The 20930-nt window shown below is 44.2% G+C and overlaps 1 protein-coding gene across 4 annotated transcripts in view; it reads right to left on the reverse strand.

Annotated features, from left to right (window-relative positions):
* Positions 1-20930, reverse strand: part of STON2 (stonin 2) — a 115078-nt gene that overhangs the window by 76361 nt on the left and 17787 nt on the right. For all 4 annotated transcript variants that reach the window (XM_090033832.1, XM_090033830.1, XM_090033829.1 and 1 more), the window contains 3 exons: positions 19570-19760; positions 15496-15762; positions 3201-3398 (listed from right to left, as the gene is read on the reverse strand). In XM_090033832.1, the coding sequence (XP_089889958.1) occupies positions 3201-3398; positions 15496-15762; positions 19570-19657 (553 nt within the window). In that variant the 5' untranslated portion in view covers positions 19658-19760. The remainder of the gene's footprint in view (positions 1-3200; positions 3399-15495; positions 15763-19569; positions 19761-20930) is intronic.

Here is a 20930-nt window from a genome sequence, read left to right on the forward strand (position 1 = left end):
ACTGCATGTGTAGATGGTGATGCTTTACTGTGGAGCCAATTAGCGCCAGACTAAAGCATCTTGTGTAGACATGGCCACTGTGTCCCCCATTTCATCTGGCTAGCCTAGGATTCTTTTGCCCAAAGTTATCACACAGCTGTTACAGGCTGAAAACAAGCCCTTCTCTTAACAAAGACCAAAACAACGTGCGTGTTTCTGAGCAAAAGGAGTAAGATTTGCTGCAGAGTCCTAAGGACTAAGCCTGGCTTCTTACTCAGAGCCCTTGAGCACTCTTATTTCAAAGCTAGCCTGCTTCATCTCTCAGCTCAACTCCTGGAAGACTTTTATCTTTTGCTATGAAATGCTGTCCTCTCCACCAAAAAGCTTTGAATGGGGTATACTTAAGTCATGTGATGGGGTTACTTTGCAAACCCTGAAGAGAAAGTAATAATAGATTCATAGATGTTAGGGTTAGAAGGGACCTCAGTAGGTCAGAGTCCGACCCCCTCCCCGGGCAGAAAAGAGTGCTAGGGTCAGATGACCCCAGCTAGATGCTTGTCCGGTCTCCTCTTGAAGACCCCCAAGGTAGGGAAGAGCACCACCTCTCTTGGAAGCCCATTCCAGATTCTGGCAACCTTTACCATGAAGTTCTTTCTAATGTCCAACTTAAATCTGCTCTCCATCAATTTGTGGCCATTGTTCCTAGTTAGTCCAGGGGATGCCCTAGTAAATAGAGCATCTCCTATTCCCTGCTGCCCTCCCTTGATGAATCTATAGGCAGCCACAAGATCACCTCTCAGCCTTCTCTTGTGAAGGCTAAAGAGATCTAGGTCTCTCCTCGTAGGGCCTTGCTTGCAGGCCTCTGACCATACGAGTGGTCTGACCATACGAGTGGTCCTCCTCTGGACCCTCTCGAGGTTCTCCACATCCTTCTTAAAGTACGGTGCCCAAAACTGCAGTACTTAAACTGCAGCCTGACTGGTACCACGGAAGGGAAGCATCACTTCCCTGGACCTGTTTGTCATGCATCTGCTAACGCATGATAAAGTGTGATTAGCCTTGTTGATCACTTCGTCACACTGACGACTCATGTACATCTTGAGTCAACCATGACTCCAAGATCCCTTTCTGCTGCTGAGGTCATCCCCCAGCCTGTAAGTATATTTCATAGATTTCATAGACATTAGGGCTGGAAGGGACCTCGGGAGATCATCGAGTCCAGCCCCCTGCCCAAAGGGCAGGAAGTCAGCTGGGGTCATAGGATCCCAGCAAGATAAGCATCCAATTTACTCTTGAAGGTGTTCAATGTAGGTGCTTGAACCACCTCTGCTGGCAGACTGTTCCAGACCTTGGGGGCTCGGACAGTAAAGAAATTCTTCCTTATGTCCAGCCTGAAACGGTCTTGCAGGAGTTTGTGACCGTTCGACCTCGTCATCCCTTGGGGCGCTCTGGTGGGTCTTTTTGCCCAGGTGCAACACTTTGCACTCGTCTTTGTTGAACTGCATCCTATTTGATTCTGCCCATTTTCCCAACCTGTCCAGATCCACCTGGATCCATTCCCTACCCTCTAGTGTGTTAACTTTGCTCCATAATTTGATATCATCTGCAAACTTGGACAGGGTGCTCTCTACACCCTCATCCAAGTCACTGAAGACACTGAACAGCACTGGTCCAAGGACCGAGCCTTGCAGGACTCCACTGCCCACCTCTTTCCAGGTTGATATCGACCCGTTCACCACCACTCTGGGTCTGACCCCTAAGCCAATTTGCCACCTACCTGACTGTGTAATCATCTACATCACAGCCTGTCAGTTTATTTACGAGAACAGAATGAGATACCATATCAAAGGCTTCTTAAAGTCTAGGTAGATGACATCTACTTCGACTCCTGCGTATAAGCATTTTGCGACCTGACCATAAAAAGAAACAAGGTTAGTCAGGCAGAATCTACCTGCAATGAACCTGTGCTGATTTCCTTTCAGTGTTTTTTCCCCTGCTGGGCTCCCACAAACGTGATCCTTAATGATTTTTTTCAGAGTTTTCCCAAGGATAGAGGTGAAACTAACTGGCCTATAGATTCCTCTCTCCTCCCCTTCTTGAAGATAGGGACCACATTGGCTCTTTTCCAGTCCTCTGGGACCTGACCAGAGCACTATGAGTGCTCGAACACCCGGACCACTGGCTCTCCTATAACACTGGCCAATTCCTTCAGCACCCTTGGATGAAGTTCATCTGGGTCCGCTGATTTGAACACATCCAGCCCCTCCAAGTTCCCCTTCACTAAGCTTGGGCTAACAGTTGGCGGGCTGGTGTCCCTCCTCTGTCTATCAACGGTTCAAATGGGAGATTTGTCTTGGTATGCATCTAGGAATACAGACGCACAGAACTCATTGAAGAGCTCAGCTTTGTCCCCACCTCTGTCACCAATTGCCCTAGTTTGTCCTGTAGGGGTCCTATGCTATCCTGTGCCTTCCTTTTGCTCCCTATATACCTGAAGGACTTTTTGTTGTCCTTAATTTTTGTCACCAGCCTAAATTCTAATCCTGCTTTGGCCTTCCTAACTGATTCCCTGCAAGTGCAAGCCAGGGAGGTATATTCCTCCTTGATAGCTACCCCTTGTCTCCACAGCCTGTATCCCTCTTTCTTTGCCCTTAGGTTTTCCTGGACTTTCCTGTTCAGACACAAGGGCTTCTTGGCCCCTTTGCCCCCTTTTATGTGCAATGGGATTGTCTCCTCCTGCACTTCCTTGAGGACCGACAACGTTCCTTTGAGGTACAAATCACCTCTAGCCTGGCATTGCTCAACTCTCCACAGGTCTCAGGGGTCTGCACCTCAGACCACATCAAACATAAGCATAACCACTATTCAGATGCAAGAAATAAGCTTAAACTAAAAGCTTGGAAGTTTGTGGGAAATCTCTTGAATTCCATCCTACCTAACCCCCCTTGTGTGTCTACACTGGAGTTTGGTCACCTGGGTGTGTGTAGCTCTGCCAAGTCAATGCTATCATGTGGGTTTAGCATATCCAGAAACCTGGCCTCAGGTACACTCTGCAGCGTAGGCATACCCTCAATAGTGGACCAAACCAAAATTCTAGATCAAAACAGCAGTGGAGTTTGATTAATCTGGACCCAAACTCAGTTCTGCAAAGATTCAATGCTGGTGGATTTGACTGGAACCAACAAGAAAGAGAAACAAGTTTGAAGTACTTTTGATCTTACCAGCTGAGTCTGCTGCAGAAGTCCTACCGCTGGTCACCTCCTCTGTATTTATTGACTGCAGATCTGTATAGGATGGTGCAATGCTTGGGCTGCTCGTATCCTCCGAGTTGGTTGTCCAGCTGCTCTCAGAAGCAAGAGGTTGTCTCTCGGAAGAATCTGAGGAGGGAGTTGTCCAGCTGGGTGCTTTCGATGGAGAAGCTAGGTGTGTAAAACAAAAAGAAAGATTAGTGCACTGTGAGAGACTCTTACAGTGACAGACGGGTGAGAGAAGTGACAAAATGAATGGCTTTAAGGCTCTTTGGGCTACAGATGGCATGATAGACCACTAATCTATTAGCAGAGGGGGAAGGGCATGGTAATAGCAGGTTAACACCATTCATCCCCTTTGTCTCTAGAGATCAGGGGATTATGTCCTGGTTTGTTGCATAAACAAATGTGCCAGTCAGCCTAAACCTATTTCTTCTCATCCTAAGATCCTCCTGGGACTGTGTACAATTCAACATGGCTGTCTGCTTCTGCTCAAGATGCAAGCAGGCATTGGCACAATATGAAGGTCTATTCACCGAGGCTGACATGGAATGGCTGGACTATGGGCAGATGCTCGTGGCTAGAACAGAAGGAGGTATACTATCGTTTATATAGCTTTGGTGGGGAGCTTGGAGTAGGCTTGGCTTTAGCTTGAGTTAGTAGTTCATGATTTTCATTTCACTCCCTGGTTTTCAAATTGGAGAGTTGCCCAGCTTTAAAAATAGTAAAACTCCCTGAACACGTGAGAGTAACATAGGCAGCTGATTCCAGGACTAAGCATTATATTTTGGGATGAGGAACAGTTCAGCATTTTGCCACTTTAGAACTGAGATCCAACATGTCCATATTGCAGACCACTAGCATGACCGTAACAGGAGTAAGTAGGTCTGTCCTGAGATCGTTTTAAATCATGAAAATGCTTTGGCCACATGCAAGCTTTCTTCCCTCAACATGTCTCATGTAATGCAACTTAAATAGATACCAAATCTGCTTTCATTCTGTCCTGTGAACTGTTGACACATGGGTTGAAAAGTTCTTCTGTTTTACTTTGGCTCATCGTTTGCTATCATGCTGCCTAGTAATTCCTCACAGGAGCCACTTACCACAATAGTGATCTCTACGACTACAACAAGAGTAACACTTGTATACCATCCTGAACAGGCATTTGATAAATATATAGACATAATTACATTAGTAATTCTTCCTGCCTCATCAGCAGAAGGCCATAACTACTTCAAAAATGTATTAAATCAGAGTATTACTACTGCCCCCCCCTCATAAACACAGGCCTAATCTCCACAAAAGTAAGAGTTATCCCACTGTTATATTATATATATACACATATACACACATATATATATATATACACACATATATATAAACACATATACACACACATAAAATTGCATGTCACTGTTATATAAAACAATTCATTGCGTGTACTGGATAAAATCAGAACTGTTCAACTGTGTGTCCTAAACCTTATACTGCTAAAAGGTGAAGGAGGTTTTTACTGTAGCTCAAAGAGCCGAGGCCTGGGATTTTTGGAGCAGTAAAACTCAAGTTTTATTCCTGTTGTAACTGCCAAGTTCCAAATTCCTGTCAGACAGAATAGTGAATGCCCTAGATCACTCTGGTATTATATTATTTAATCAAGCAATCCCAGGCCATGCTGCCCACTTGAATGCAGCAATCCAATTGGGTGAGTGCAGCAGGGAAATGACAGTCTGAAAAAAGAAACAAAACTGGCTTGATGACACAAACCAGAAATGGGCCTGTACATCTGATATGGTTAGATGCAGCCTGCACAGTAGAGAAATTGCAGTCTAAACTGATTGCACCAGGTTTTGAGGCCAAAGTCTTACTGTACTAATTTGCCAGATTTCATTGCCAAACATTAGCCCCAGCACGAACTTAATCTGGAATTAATTACATCTTCCTGAACTCATCTCCAGCAAAAATACATTGTGCATGTTTTGTCCACAATCCTGTTAGAATTTAATTTAGAATTAAACTAAATCTGGTTTGTAGGGCATGAAGAAGCTCCAAATAAATATAATTTTAAAATTGCATCTGCATATGAGAATGTTGGGAATAACTAGACACAGTGCAAAGAGATTCATTACTGAGAAACATAACTCTTAACATTAATGCTTATTTCAGCATCACATGGGCATCCACGTAGCACTGACTAAATTTCTAAAATCCCGTTCCATAATACACTGGGTTTGGTATAACATCTGTTCTGGGTTTTCTAGGACATGATTCTCTTCCTCTGCTGTTCCAAAGAACTGCTTGTGGTTAGGAAGGGGGTGCCCTCAGAACACTGCATGTGTCTTCACAGAAAGAGATTAACACAGATGATGCATCACTACTTGCAACAGTACTGAGTACATTGTGCCAGATCTGCATATTTTTCATCAGCTCAGCAAGATTTTTTTTACAGCATCATTTTCTGATTTCCTAATTAGGATCACCTGTTTCTTCCAATTTAATTTTATTCTTGATCCAGCTACTGCTTTTCAAGTCATTACTGTAATGTTCCAATTATACATTGAACACAAATTTTCAGGTGGGGACTGGAACAGTAGGAAGTTCAATTTTAAGAAAAACAGTGTCTTCCCTGAAGGTGGTAATATTCTACACACACATTAGTCTTATAGCTCAGTTGTTGGGGGCCTGATAATAGGCTGATACTGAATATTACATTAAGTGCAATTTTTTTATGGTTCTTCTTAGGGGAATAAAGGTCAATTTATAATCATAACAATTCAGTACCCTCATGACTGAAGGAAAAAGAAACGTCAACAGATGCATGGTGACTATAAACCCTGACTTCCAACTTAATTGAGAAATCTATGGCATCCCAATTTCTACACTAGGAAATTTGGGGCATTATCTGTGAAGTCTGGGGCCCTATCCCATAATGCAGGTTCAACTCGCCTTACATTGGCTTGTACATTGGATGAGAATAGCAAATAAATCAGAAGGGGGATTTATCCATATGCTTGTAATCTCCAGAATATTATTGATTGTTGGTGTGCAGAAAATATATTTCTTACTAAAGAGAATACATCTTGAGGCAAGGATGAATAGACTGTCCAGGCTATATCTCTACTTTGCCTGATCAGCAGGAATCCTAGTTTTCTGTGGGGGAAGAAAAAAAAGCAGAAAATCTCCATTTAAAAAACACAAGAATCTGTTTTTCTGCAACCTGCTATGAGCATGGCCATGTCCCACAGAGAATGGCGCCACTTCTGCTCTTAGTTTTGCTGCAGTTTTTGCCTCTTGGCCAATGAGCAACATGCACAGATCCTCCCCCGGTGCTGAGTGGCTTAAAGGCAAAAATAAGAGAAAGCAGAAATGGTGCTGCTCACTGTGGGACGCTGCTGTGCTTTTGGTAGGTTCTGAAAAAAAAACCTGGGTTCCTTGTTTTTCCGTGGCTCCCTTCTGATCAGACTGCCTCCATATTTCTTGTGTGCATCTGCATTGTTGTCTTTTCATGGGTGGATTCCAGTCTACTTTTGTATATATACACACGTAACAGCATTTTGGATAGAGCTCTGTCACTGAGAAGTTGAAAATCAGGAAATCTAAGCTCCCCATTGCACATGACTGATTTGACAACTGTGTTTAAGTGATGTAGCAATAAACTACGGTGGTACTTAGCCTGCTTGGCTAATGGCTAGTGATAAAACTTTTCACACCAGAAGCTGGTCAGAAAAGAAAGGTGACAGGTGTATAATTACGTCTGTCAATGCTCTCTCTTCTTTACTCTTTTGTTTAATTTGGCAGGAAGTATCTGGGAAGCCAGCCTTAAAACTTCATTTTAAGTTATTTTGACAGGAACAGAATGTTTTACTCAGTCATAGTTGACAGGATTTTAGGACTTGAGCTTCATAAGGGGCCTAGACAACTGGCAGGAGAGAAGCTCTGCTAAGGATGATGTGTACATTGATCTTAGAAGATGCACATAATTTTACTCAAATACCATAGGATAAACTAAGAGTTGAAAAAAAACAACAACCCAAGAGAAAGAGATTGGATTTAGAAATATGAAAAAAAATCCTGTAAGCATAAAGAAACAATATTTCATAATTCAAATACTGCCACATTTGCCAATTCAGGATTCTACATCCAACATGAAAGTGGCTGAGGCCACACACCCCTTAGGTCACACTATCAAGGGTCACGTGCCTTGTGAGGTGTACCAGAGCGGGTCATGAGCCCCAAGTGTGCACCACCACCTGCTGCACTGTGCACCCCTCACACTGCTGTTGCATGTGCCCATGCATGCACCTCCCACTTCACTGGAATGACTCCACGTGGATGCTCCTTTCCACTGCTATGCTGCATGCCACAGACTCACCCTGAGCTCTCTATGCTACATTGCACCACCCTCTGCAGCAGGCACAGACCATGGAAGCTGGGTGCAACCTCCCCTCCACTCCTGGGGTGATGAAGTGAGTGGTGGCTGGGTGGCCTAGAGGCCACAATTTAACCCCTCATGGGCTGCGTGCAGGCCATGGGCTGCCTGTTGCACATCCATATTCTGTAGGATTAGGATTTGTCTACGAAGGAAGATGGAGCAAACTGCCTCACTGCATGAACAAAGCGATTCTATTCCTTAACACTCTACTTGGAAAGCACATTATTATTTTATTATTCTGGATAAAGAGATGTTTAGTTTGGAAGAAAGTACCCACATGGGCTCCTATGCTACAACAGTCCTGGTGGAAAAGCTCATTTCTTAATAGCTGTTGTGGTCCATTTCCCTGGATCTGAAAGAGAAACTCTTCAATCTTATTTCTCAGCATTAAAACTCAGAATCCATGAAGCAAGCTTCTACCTAATGATACAAAGTGGACTATATCGCTTAAACATTAAGTCCAACTTCTTGCAGTTTCACATCAATGCAAATAAAGTGATTTGTAACTGTTCACTTCAAAAGAAACTTCAGCTTTTCTATGGAAAACCTTGCTGCTTTCCAGCTTCTTGCAACTGCTCATTAAACAAAATCCAAAATGAAGGAAGCTTTCCTTGGAATCAGATCCTTAATGACATCAGATCGTTCAGTTGAGGGAGTGCCTAGCAATTGCTCCCACTGCAAGCCTTATACTGGAAACATCCTTGCAATGCATATCTTATGTCAGGCTGTTCAGCTTTTAAGTGGCCAAGGGCTGAATGCCCTGAAGGCTGCACCAGTAGGGAAAGCTATGCAGCCCCTTCCCCCTGGGTCACACACTGCACAGATGCCCTCTACCACTGCCCCATGCACCAAGGGCTCCACTCCACCTCACTACTGCCACAGGGCAGCAAAAACTGGAGGAGGGAGGGAAAACCCAGAGAATCTGGCTGCTATTGCAGCCCAGGGAGTGATGGAGGTATGGTGATTGGGTACAAGCCTGGGGTCACAACTTAATCTGTCATGAGCTACCCATGGCCCACAGGCCGTCAGTTGGACAGCCCCACCCGATGTCAGGCATTGGGTACTGATAATCAATTCATTATTTCTGCAATCAGAGACTTAAATCCCCCCAGCCCCCCTTTTTCACATACCTTCTTGCTTTCCCAAGGCACTTTTCCTAGTAAACTGTATTGTAGTTTTACAGATGCACAGCCTAAAGGATCCATTCTCTAGAGAGGGTTATTGAGGCTGGCTCTACCATGCCCATGATGAATTCTAGTAACTCAGACTTGGCAACAGCTTCCTTTTCCTCTAGTAGCAGCTGGTACCTTTTCTTTTCCTTAATTTTAATATCTTTGAATCTTATTTTGTTTTAAGTTACTATTTTCTTCTTAGCTCACATCCTACTATGGCTTACAGGTAGCACAGCATGAAAAAATTTGCTTTCCTGTGGACCAGACAGCCAGGAATATGGTATAAGTCCAAGTGTTTTGAGCCATTTAGAACTAAACAAAGCCCCAGGGAGGAGCTCGGGTCAGATGATGTCATCAGTCTTTTCTAGTTCTAATTTCTATGTTTTGTTGAATGCTTTGTTGAATTCAAGAGCAGAGCTCTCGCCAAGAGGACGTCTGAGAGGGAACTTGCTAACTGGGGGCCTCCTATGTGACATAAAAACGTTAAGTAACATGCCATTTATGATTATTTACATGTCACAACACCATTCTGTCATAGAAGTATTTGGGTGGTTCAGCTGTCATGACTTCTTATGGTCTCACTCCTAGCTTTAGGGGTTTTGGTCAGCCACAGAGTAATTATGAGAAAAATCAAATTCCTTCTCTTTCCAGCAAAAGGAGGATATAGGAAGAGGAAATCAACAGAACATGCTACTTCTTTAAACAGGACTGTGTTTAAAGGAAGTTTGAATAAAATAGGCTAACTTCTCAGGAAATAATCTACATGACCTGGTGGCAGATGGTCATCCACCAACAGATTTGGAAAACAGAAGCATTTTGACCGCTAGAAACCATGAGCTTTTGCCTGGTGTGTGGCATGTCACAATCAATGCAGCAGGAAGAAGTTTTCTTGACAGTGCCCCAAATCAACACAACCTTTATTATGAGGCTCACAATGCATGTTGTTCCTTTTCCTGGTTGTATTTCAATTGTTAGGCTTGTCTTAGAGCTTCTTAATGACTGTCTTAACTAGATAATGGGCCTTGTTTCCTCTTACTCATTTTCAGGTATTCTGGTTTTCTCTGTTTAAAAAGCACAAACTCTCTTATAAAAAAGCATGTTCACCGATTTAAAAAAATCCAAAAACCTAAAATCCACAATTAAAATGGAATGCCCTTATATCAATTTAACACAATCTTTTATTGACATTACAATTTTAAAGCAATCGGGAACCTTACTGGTGCCTCAGTCACTATAACAACAAATTTGAAGTACCTATAAAACTTTTGGTATTTGATTCTGGGTTTTATTTATCATGGAATATCAGAGCTCCCCCTGCCCCTTTGCTCACCAGGATGCAGATCCAGGCCCCTCACTCCCCACCCACAGGCCCTGGCTCCCCACAGCCCTGCCAGAGGGGGCCCCAGCTGTCAGGGCTATGGGGTCAGGGACCCAGGTCTCCAGCCCCCTGTCCCCGCAACAGTGCCCAAGCCCCAACTGCCACACACAGGAGGCGGCAGCTGCTGTGGCAGAGCAGAGAGAAGAGCCTGGCTCCCTCTCCTGCATGAGCAGCACGACAGGAGAAAAGCCTGTGGTGGTGGTGGGGGATGCGTATGCAGGCTGGTGGCTGCAGGGTCAGGGCTTCCTGCCCTGCTGCCCTCTCCCTGGGGCCTCCGTGGCCCATTGGGCGGGACCTGGAGCAGTAGGGGCTGCCTTGTCAGGGTGGCATGGGGCTTGCAGTGGCAAGTAGCTTTCCTGCCCTGCTGTGCTGGGTCCCACAGGCCTGCAACGGGCAGCTGAAGCCTGCAACGGGCAGCCTGCCCTGTGCACAGATCTGGGGGACACATGCTCCCCTGGGAGTGCATGCAGCAGCAGAGCCAGTCCCTGAGCTGCCCATGGTTTCATCCCACTCCCTGCCTGGACCCTGCAGCTGCACATTCTGGACCCAGCCCTGCCCAACCCCCTCCCTCCCTCACTATGGGAGCCTCAATTCCTGCCCCACCCCCCCACAACTTACCTGCAGGAGCTGCTCTCCAAGCTACCAGGCAGCCACGTGCATGTGTAAGCACACACATGCACATGACACTCCTCTGCCTGACCATCCACCTCCCATTCCCCCCAGCCCCTTGCAGACTGGAACTCTGCCAGCCTGCAGAGAGCTCTTTGCAGAAGTGGGAAATCCAAGTGTTTCTCTGTTGAAATGAAAAATAGGTACTCTTCTTAGTTAAAAGGGAAAAGTCCACATTTTCCCCCACTTTTCCTTGGGAAATGGAAAACCCAGATTCCTGCTGATTTCCCACAAGTCTCTCTCTTGCTCACCAATAATGTGCATTTCAATGACCATTTTTTCCTCTTGCTCCACTCCCTGTGCATATCCTCACCCTTAAGCGTGTGCATCTCATGCCTGCCCCTTCCCTAGTGTGCCAAGGCCCTATCATTACTTCTTTTGAATCTGACAAGCCTACTGATTCCTAGGATGAGTCTAATGTGTTTCTTTGTTATTCTTAAAATAGAAGCATCTCAAGAGAGGGACTCTACTGCTGGGTGGACAGTATGGGGCCAAACAAACAAATAATACTGTTGCACTGAAAAAGCCAGAACAATATTGCTTTCCCTTTTTCTCATGGCCTATCCTGCCCTCTCTCATAAGGAGCCTTTAAAATGCAATTTTGTAAGCAGTTTTCAAAACATGTTTTCAGCCAACTTGTTATGCTGGGTAATCATCTAGTGAGCTCTGCAACCACTCCATTCTGGAGACAGAGATGGACTATTTCATAACAGTTTAAGAGCGCTTAGAGAAACATGATCAGGGTGCTGAGCCTGCAGGACACTGCTTCCTATAGTGGCTACACAGGAAATAAGAGTTCAAGCAGCTCTTTCCTCCCCACAGCACTCTCGCTACTGACAGCCTGTGTTTAAGCTAGGGAATTTTCTTATGCTCTCCCAGGCTGTAGCCAATCACTGTCTTTCCTAATCTGAAAAGTTAGCGGCAGGAAATTAATAAAACCAACACCACAGCATCTCTTGCAAGCACCCCTTCCCTTTCCAAGCCAAAGGCTTGTTTATACCTCTGCAGCAGCAGGCCCCAGCAAGGTAGGCCAGTGTACACCCTGCCCATGCTCTGCATACACACACTGAAGTTTACCAGTGTGGCTGCTCTAGCTTTTCTCCAAAATCTGCTCTGAGATCCTCTGAAGGTTGAGGGCTCAAGGGTGGGTGTTGGGGATGAGAGCAGCCTCACTGGCTATCTTTCAGGTCTGGAGTGTACCTGTGGATTCAGCTTTGGTGGGGGGAGGGAGGGAAGGAGGAGGAGCGCTTAGCTGTCTTCTCTAGGTATAAGCTATGGTATAGACAAGCCTTTAAAATCTCTGCAATGCTAAAATTCTGCTGCACACTGTGCCCATTAATTGCTACACCAAGTAGGTTACTGGAGGATGGTTGTCATGGAGAGTCTCTTGCATACAGCTATTTTTTTTTTTTTGGGGGGGGGGGGGGAGAGAAGACCTACAAATACACACACTCAAAATGTAACCCGTACATGAATTAGTCCCTATCACAGCTTCTGACTGTAGAGATTCCTCCAGATGAGAAAGCTCTACATGAAGAAACATCCTCCACTGTCCTCCATCCCGTTCCAAGAGTGTGGCATCAGAAAATGGAAACTGCAGTGTTCCAGGTGTCTATCAGGTGGAGCACAGAAAGGGAGAGCAGTCCTGGCCCAGAAATAAGGGTTTTAAAGATCAGAATTGACTCTTTGAGGTAGACAAAGAAGAGGAGCACTAGTACAATGTTCTCTCTTCAGTTTCTGCCCTAGAAGGCAGACTGCACACTGATGGACCAACTGCAGTTCTTGAATGGCTTTCAGAGTCAGAGCATGTAAGGGTACATTGCAATGATTGAGACTAGAGGTTGAAAGGACACTGATGACTTAGAATACATCTTTATATTGGAGGAGAGGGTGCAGTCTCATGCCCAGCAAAAGGTTAAAGGGAGCTTTGTCCAGTGGCTTTTGCTAGGCATTCAGGAGCCATGATTAACAGAAGAGGACTGAAGTTGTACCCTGAAGTGATTGCTGGATGCTTAGTGCCCTGAAGACATGGGGAGCCATAGATTCTGTCAACTGCTCAAAACATATGTAATGTTTTTGGTTGCCAATCTATATTCTCTGACACTTTTTGAAGTCTTTAAGTAACTGAAGGAGGTAGGAAAGGCCTAAAAGATTGGGGCCCCCACAACATTTCAAAGCCCTTTTCTCTCTTTCCATGCTTTTCAGTGGCAACCAAAAGTACTCTTCCTCTCTAGCTCTCAGGGTGCTTAAGTAGCAGCACCTTTTCCTTTCTGTGTTAGCCATGACTTCTTGGAAACAGCTCCTGTTAATGTGTGATGGCCCTTAAAGGATAACTAGGGGCACCTACAGCCAGTTTCCAGCTGCAATGCCTTCTAAAAAAAAAGGAATAGGGCTATAACATCATCTTTTTCCATTGGAAGGGAGAGATGAGGATATGTCCACATGCTTTCCTGGGTCAAAAGAACCCAGGTAGAATGTCCAGAGAGAGGCAGAAGACTGGAAAAAGGCAGAAGACAGGTCAGTGACACTGTAGTGGGAAGAAAGTCTAAGGGGATGCTGGACAAAGCCCAAAGATGGACAGAGCTGAAAGTCAATGGAGCCGAGCACTGATTTACAGCAGCTGAGCGTCGAGTTCAAAGTCTCTAGTGCAGACTTAAAAAGAAATCAGTAAGAACTTACAATATACAGAACACACTTTTATCATCTCAAAGTCTTGGCTGGCTTCTGCTCCTTTTGTGACTTCCAAGACACTATGTGCAGCACTAGGAAGCAGCATTACTAGGCTAGTTATTGCTAGAGCCCCAAGCCATACCATTTGCTTTCTTTTCTACCCCATTAGCCTCCAAACACCAAAGTTTCCTTCACACCCAGGACCCTGAGATGCCTATTGATCCAGGACCTCAACACTAGTACACGTGGGAAAGCCCCCATTAGAACCAGATCTGCAGGCCCATAACAACTATGCCAGCAGCTCCCACTTCTCTAGCAGAACCAATTTTGATACAGTCAGGCCTTTCACATTACATTTATTCAGTGCTTGACAAATGACTGCTTGGTGCAGCAGAATGGTAGTGAATCAAGAACTCGAGGAGGCACAAAGAAACATTAGAGAATTGAGGGCACAAGCCAACTCCACCTTTTCTGGGATGCAAGATCTGTCCCCATTGCTCAGATCTGTCTAAGCACTCCTGTAGGGAAGACTGATCATATTCAGCTATGTCTACGCACATGGCAATTGTAGCAGCAAGGTTCTGACACAGACAATCCCTTTTCCCAATCACCTCTGGGCTTGCATCTTGCAACAGGTGCATCATCAAAATCATCTCCTTAAGCCCACAGGATGCAGTGAGATCAGGCTGGGATATGGGGAGGAATGATGAATGCTAAGAAGCTTGAGTTGGGTCCCAGAGTGCTTTCAGAACTGAACCACTAGGGGGCAGGGTCACTAGATGATGGACAGGCCAAATTTTCTGCTCGTGATCCAGGGCCATATGATATGAAGAACAAGCTGCTTGATGTTAATAGGGTTTTGTAGTTGTAACTTGCTTTAATTCTTTAGACAGCCCAGTTCTCTACTCTTACAACCATGACTCAGAGTATGCCAGAGAACACTGCAGACTTTATTGAAACTTCGTCCACTATTCTCCTAACTTCCACACCAACACATACTCCAGTTCTGAATCCATCCCACTACCTTCTAAAACTGAATGCTTCTCCCTCCCCATCCCCAAGCTGGATTGGCAGAGTAGTTTGAAGTAAGTGGCAGGAGAAATTGTCATGTGTTGTCTTGGATCTTGGAGAAATGCTGGAAGGTAAAGAATCTAGATTTTTTAGAACCAGTGCTAAGGCATTTGACCTTTAACAGCCATCTCTTAATTAGCATTCCTGGCAGCTGGTAATTTCATATTAGAGGTGTAACAATAGAAGTTGCAGAACACTGCTTTCTCAACCTAAGACTGCCCAGCAAAGGGAGAGTTGGCAAAAACATATGGGGATTAGGATGAGGCATCAGAAAATGCTAGAAAAAACAGCAGCTTCATCATGAAGTCTCTCACTTTCAGGTCATCCTGGAACAAGCATGGGCCAGAATTATTATGCAGCTGTTTAGTTACCTACTAGACATGAAGTGAACTGAAATTGCGGACCCTTAACCCACTTCTCAGTGGACATGAATCCTCCCTCTTCCCTAAAAATACCTAAAACATATTATTCCTCCCTAAATTATTTCCTAAAACAAATTATTCCTCCCAACACCTTGCCAGTGAGCTAAACTGACCATGGAAACTAGTTAACCCATTCCAAAATGAAGGAAAAACACCAGGTCTCCATTGCTTTTAAACCTATGGGTTCATTAAACCCAGAACCATGTGTCCTAAGTGGCCAATTCCTATTAAAATACATAAAACAGTAAGTAGCTGTTACAAAGGAAAAGGAGAGAGACAAGTTGTAAACCCCATTTGAAACATTCTGTAAAACTGTTCAAATAAAGCTGTGATAAGCAGTTTCATCAGGAGTGGTTTGAAGGATCAGAAGAGTAAGAAAAATGTCTTAGAAGAATTTATGCAGACCACAGGTACCACCTGATGTATTACTGTAATGTATTTTTTATGCAGCTCTCACCCATGTGTGTGTGAACTGGTAAAGTGTTGGTCCATGGTGCATCATCAAACTGAACCCAGGAATTGATGGATGAAGGCAGCTCTGATTTGGGAGACTCATGGTTCTCAAGTACAGATGCTGATGCAGAGTCCTCCACCTGGGGTTTCTCCAATACATCACTCAGCTCGCTCTGCAGGAGGTCCTGAAACTCTCCATCCACATTATGGTTATCTTCTGAGGAGGTGTCTGAGGAAGAAAAACGTCTTTCCAGAGGCTCTTCATTGCTGCCTAAAGTAGGAACACAACATATAAATGTCTCCACACCAAATTTAACAATACATTCTCAAATCTTTTAGAGGATGGGATGTAAACTGAGAAGTGGGGAAATGACTAAGGCAGACAGGGTGACTCCTGGAGAGGATATGAAAGGAGAGAGTAGCACCCTTATAGACCAAAGAAATGCTATCTGTAAGGTTAACATTACCCTATTCTAAACGAGGCAGATATTTCACCTACTTTCCTGGATGGTTCTTTTATCTTAGAGAAGGGTATATCCCAATTCCTAATTAACCTTTTGAACAAATTTGTGATAAAACCATTCCAAAAATCACAGTTCTCTCAGCTAAGTTGACATGGCTAGTTTGCACATCAATAAATCCATGGCAACCTGGGACTGCCTGGTTGTCACTACTGAACTTCCAAGTCAGAGTGGGCGCCGAAGCTCTACAATCACTTATACACATGACACGGGTTTCATCTTCTATGCCCTCTAATTGAAATGGTTGGTTTTTCTATTTAGGGGTTTTATTTTTCCATCACTATTACAATGAGGGACCCCAATCCTTTTTTTTTTTTTTTCTTTCTTTCTTTCTGATAGAGTCTGCCTGCAGTGGGGGGCAAGCTGCCAGTGGGCTGAGTGGCTCCTGAACAGTGGGGACTAGTCCTTCCCTCTGTGGTAGTGATGCCCCCCAGGGAAGAGCTGGATTGAGCCAGGTGCTGCCTCTGAGCTGGGGCAGCCCAGGGGGCACCACTGCCACAGAGGGAAGGACCAGGGCCCCCTGCAGCTTAGGGTCCACTTTGGCCTGCTGGCAGCTTGCCCCCCAGCTGTGGGAGAGGTGGGCAGGCTCTTACAAAAAGAAAAAGGATCAGGCCCTTCACTGCTTCTGCTTTCAGCAGGTACCTGTTGAAGGCAGAAGCAGCAAGTAGCCCAATCCTTTTTTTCTGCAGAGCCTGCCCACCTCTTCTGCAGCCAGGGGGCAAGCTGTCTAATAGCTGACTAGCACTAGGATGTAGTTTAGTTTGCAACAATGCAAATTCATCTAAAGCCCTCAAAACTCGCATGTGTGTAATATGTGATGCCATTAAGCATCAAAAAGTAAATTTCTGTCACATGTACAAGCACCCAAAAAGGCTCAGGCCCCTGCTGGCTTTTTTCCTGGAAATAGTCCAAGAGAGAGGACACAATTCAGCATATTCTATTCCATTCTGTAGAGGGCAATACTACAACCTAAACTTCACTCCTATAAATGACAGACATTTCTACTCCAAAAATAGGTCACACCTGAAAGATGTTAGTGAGTGTGCAAACACTAATGCAGAGCAGACAAGGATTTTATACCTTTAATACAAATGGTAGCTGGTTGTGGCTGACTGTAGACTTCCCAACAGGGGCTGTCATGACCACCTAACTCATTAAAAAAATTCACACTCATCTAAACTTAGCTTGTTTTTTTTTTTAAAAAAAACAAGCTAATTTTCTCCCCTTTTCAAATACATTGTCTGTTTTCATGCACTGGGCAGGACTGGTCCATGCATGAGCCAAGGGGCACAATGTACACAGCAAAGAGTGCCAATGTGAGGGTTTCCTAATGATGCAGATCTTGAAAGAAAAATAAGCACCTACTATCAGAATAGCCTTTTTGTATTTTACCCTTTAATAAATAACAGTCCTAGTAGAGAGAAATTAAAAATCTTCACTGTATTACCAATAGAAAAAAAATCATGCAGTCAGGGTCCATTTTCATAGAAAAGGAATTAAACATAGCTTGTATAAATAGCATTTCTGATGGCTAATGCTGAGATGCTCTCTGGCCTTGAATTTTTTAACCAAACTATCACCCTAAGAGGTGAATCACTGTGAACAGAAGAGATCTTTGTTGCAGCTGCCTTCTATTTGTTTATTTTATTTCCAAGAATGGTCTATAGACAAATCTCACTAGAAACTTCTGACTGTAGTTCAATTACAGATTTTACACTCCTTGTTCTGACCCTGGTTGTACAAAGTGAAACATGCTATATAATCAGGGCAAGACACCCTTATAACTGAAGGCAAAACTGGATGTCATAAAAAAGAAAAAAACCCACAAAAAAAAATTCTGATATTTTCATGTGCCTATAATTCTTGAGTAATTATAGACCACTTAGCCTGACTTTACAGTTGGCTCTAAGAACTATCCAGGTTTTAAAAGTCAGTTTGTAAACAGTTTGAAGCAAAAACGAGTGATCAAAAACACCCAACATGGATTTGTTAAGAATAAACCATGCAAAACACCTTGATCTACCAGTACTTTCTTGACAGATTAACTAATGGGGTGAATGACAGGAATGCAGTGGACATAATATACTTTAACTTTAAAAAGGTTTTGATACAGTACTACACAATATTCTTATAAACAAACTGGAGGAATGTGAATTAGAAAAAAAATATTGTTATGTGGATATATAATTAACTGAACATCTATCTGCAAATAGCACAGATTATAAGATGGATCAATGTCAGGCTGTCAAGAGGTTTCAAGTGGGATTTCGCATGGTTCTGCCTTGGGGCCAGCATTGTAACACACCAAGTGTGCAAATGATACAAAACTGGGAAGGACTACACAAATTTGGAAGGGAAGGACTGGAATTCAGAAAGGTCTTGGTGGACTAGAGAACTGAGCACTGGATAACAGAATGAAGTTCAGCAAAGACAAACCTTAGCTGCTAGGGAAGAAAAAAAGTGCAAAAATATAGAATGGGAGAGAACTGGTTAAGCAGTAACGTTTCTAAAATGAATCTAGGGGTTTTGATGGAGCATAGACTCAACATGAGTCAGTGATGGCATGTAGTCACAACAAAAGCAACTGCAATTGTGGGCTGTATTAACAGAAATATCACATGAAAGACACAGGAGGTGACAGTCTACTCCAACTGATGCCTAACTGGCAATAAACACTGTGTGCAGTTCTAGACTCTTCATTTTATGAAGGATGTAGAGAAAGAGGTGAGTGACCAAAATTATTAAGGGGTTGGAATGCAAGTTATACGAGACAAGGTTGAGGGAACTAGGTATGTTTAGTTTGGAGAACAGGAGATTAAGGAGGGTGGGGGACATGATAGCAGTTTTCAAATACTTGAAAGTCTGCCATATAAAAGATGGAGAACAACTATTTCTTGCTGTAAAGAGTAGGACATGAAGCAATGGATTTAAAACTGCAGCAGAAAAGATAGAGATTAAATCTCAGGAAAAACTTCCTTACTGTAAGAACAGTAACAAAACAGAACAAAGCTGCCCAGGGAAGCTGTGGAAACTCCTCCATCTGAGGTTTCAAGAAGAGGCTAGATAAGTTCTTTTTGGATAGTTTAGGAATAGCATTCTGCATTGGTGCAGGGGTTAGACTAAATCAAGGGTGGCCACAAGCAGTATGGCCAGCTTCCGTGTGGCATGCAGCAGATATGGGAGAGGACGGACAGAACAGCACCAGATAAGGCAGAAAGCAAAACAGGATATTGGGCAAGGAGCAAAAAGCAAGGCAGCAAATCAGGCAGAGGAAGGGAATCAGAGTGGCACTCAGGGAGGGTGTGAGGCTCATTCATGACATCTGCCAGAAAAGGTTGGCCCATGCTGAACTAAAAGATCATTGACATCTTTCTTCCAAGCCTATGATCCTATAATATTTTTACCCAGGTTTTTTTTATTATGCCAGGGAAGTAAGAGGTAACAACCTATAATCCACTGAAAAAGCAAGTTCCAAGACCCTAAACCAAGTGTTGGTACTTGGGCCACATAAGTGAAGAAGGTCTCAAAGGGTTACAAAGAAATCTGAGGTTATTTACCCTGTGAAGTTGCAGGAAGGAGGAGCTCATCACTGAAGGATACCCATTCAGACTGGTGGGAGGCAATGATACTTGTCAGCGACGTCATGCTTGTGACAGGCTTCTCATCTTCACTCAGTGGTTGTAGAAGAAGCCCAGCATGGATCAGGAGCACAATCAACAGAGAGCAGCACCTCCTACCACCTCAAATTCTGTTAAGAGGCAAGGAAGAGTATAATTAGGTTTCTCAATATTAACTGAAAAAGCAACAAGCCCCACTATTTTAATAGTGTTGGGCGCTTGTATAAATGACAGGGGTTTAGTCCTTAGGGTTGCATTCTATGCCCCCTAAATTGAAATGGTGGGTTTTTAATTGAAACCTACTGTTTCCATTTAGAGGTTTTATTTTTCCATCAGTTACAACAAGGGGCCCAATTCTCCATCCTCTCCCACCCCAGCACCCCACTGGGCAAGCAGCCCCTGAATTGTTGGGAGCCCTGGTCCTCCTCTTCATAGCAATTGTGTCTCCTGGGGCTGCCCCTGTGGGCTGCTGCCCCAGCTTAGACACAGTACCCAGCCTGATCCAACTCTTCCCCAACCCCAAGCTGGGACACCACCTGGCCTGCTAGCAGCCCACCCGGGCAGCCCTAAGGGCACCACAGTCACAGAAAGAAGGACTGGGACCACCAGCACCTCAGGGGCCGCTTGGCCTGCCAGCAAGTCACCCCCTTGCCACAGGAGAGGCAGGCAAGCTCTGTGAAAAAAGATCACCCCCCCTCCTCCCGCTGCTTCTGCCTTCAGCATGCACCTGCTGTAGGCAGAAGCAGCAAGGGGCCTGATTCTTTTTTTCCTGCAGTCTGCCCAGCTTTCCCATGGTCAGGGAGCAAGCTGACTAGTAACTGCAACGCACTGTTGTAAACTAAACTACATTGGGATGTAGTTTAATTTGCAACAATTCAAACTCATTTAAAACTCTCAAAACTCTTGCACATGTACAGTGTGACACCGTTAAGCCACCCAAAGTGACATTTTCATCACATGTACAAACACTCAAAGGCTACTGCATTTCACAAGCTATGCACACAATATTGCCACAATTCAGCCATCTCTGGGAATTCAAACCTAACCTTTGCATAGGGAAGGGATAAGTTTGGGCAATGGCACTAAGACAAACCCCTACTTTAAAGATTATGGTATTTAAGATTTCCCTTCTTAAAAAAAAACAAAAAAACAGTTCTTGCCCTAAAAACAGACATAAGCATCTTGCATCATTCCTGGGAAGGAACATTACCTCCCTTTTACAGAAGTGTGTGCATTCACTCCCTGCTTATCCAAGGTTTTTGCAGATCATGTTTCCATGGCATCTAAGCATTGATGGAATA

Source organism: Crocodylus siamensis, chromosome 2 (assembly GCF_052110815.1).
Source record: "Crocodylus siamensis isolate JL-2025a chromosome 2, ASM5211081v1, whole genome shotgun sequence".
Lineage (NCBI taxonomy): Eukaryota > Metazoa > Chordata > Crocodylia > Crocodylidae > Crocodylus > Crocodylus siamensis.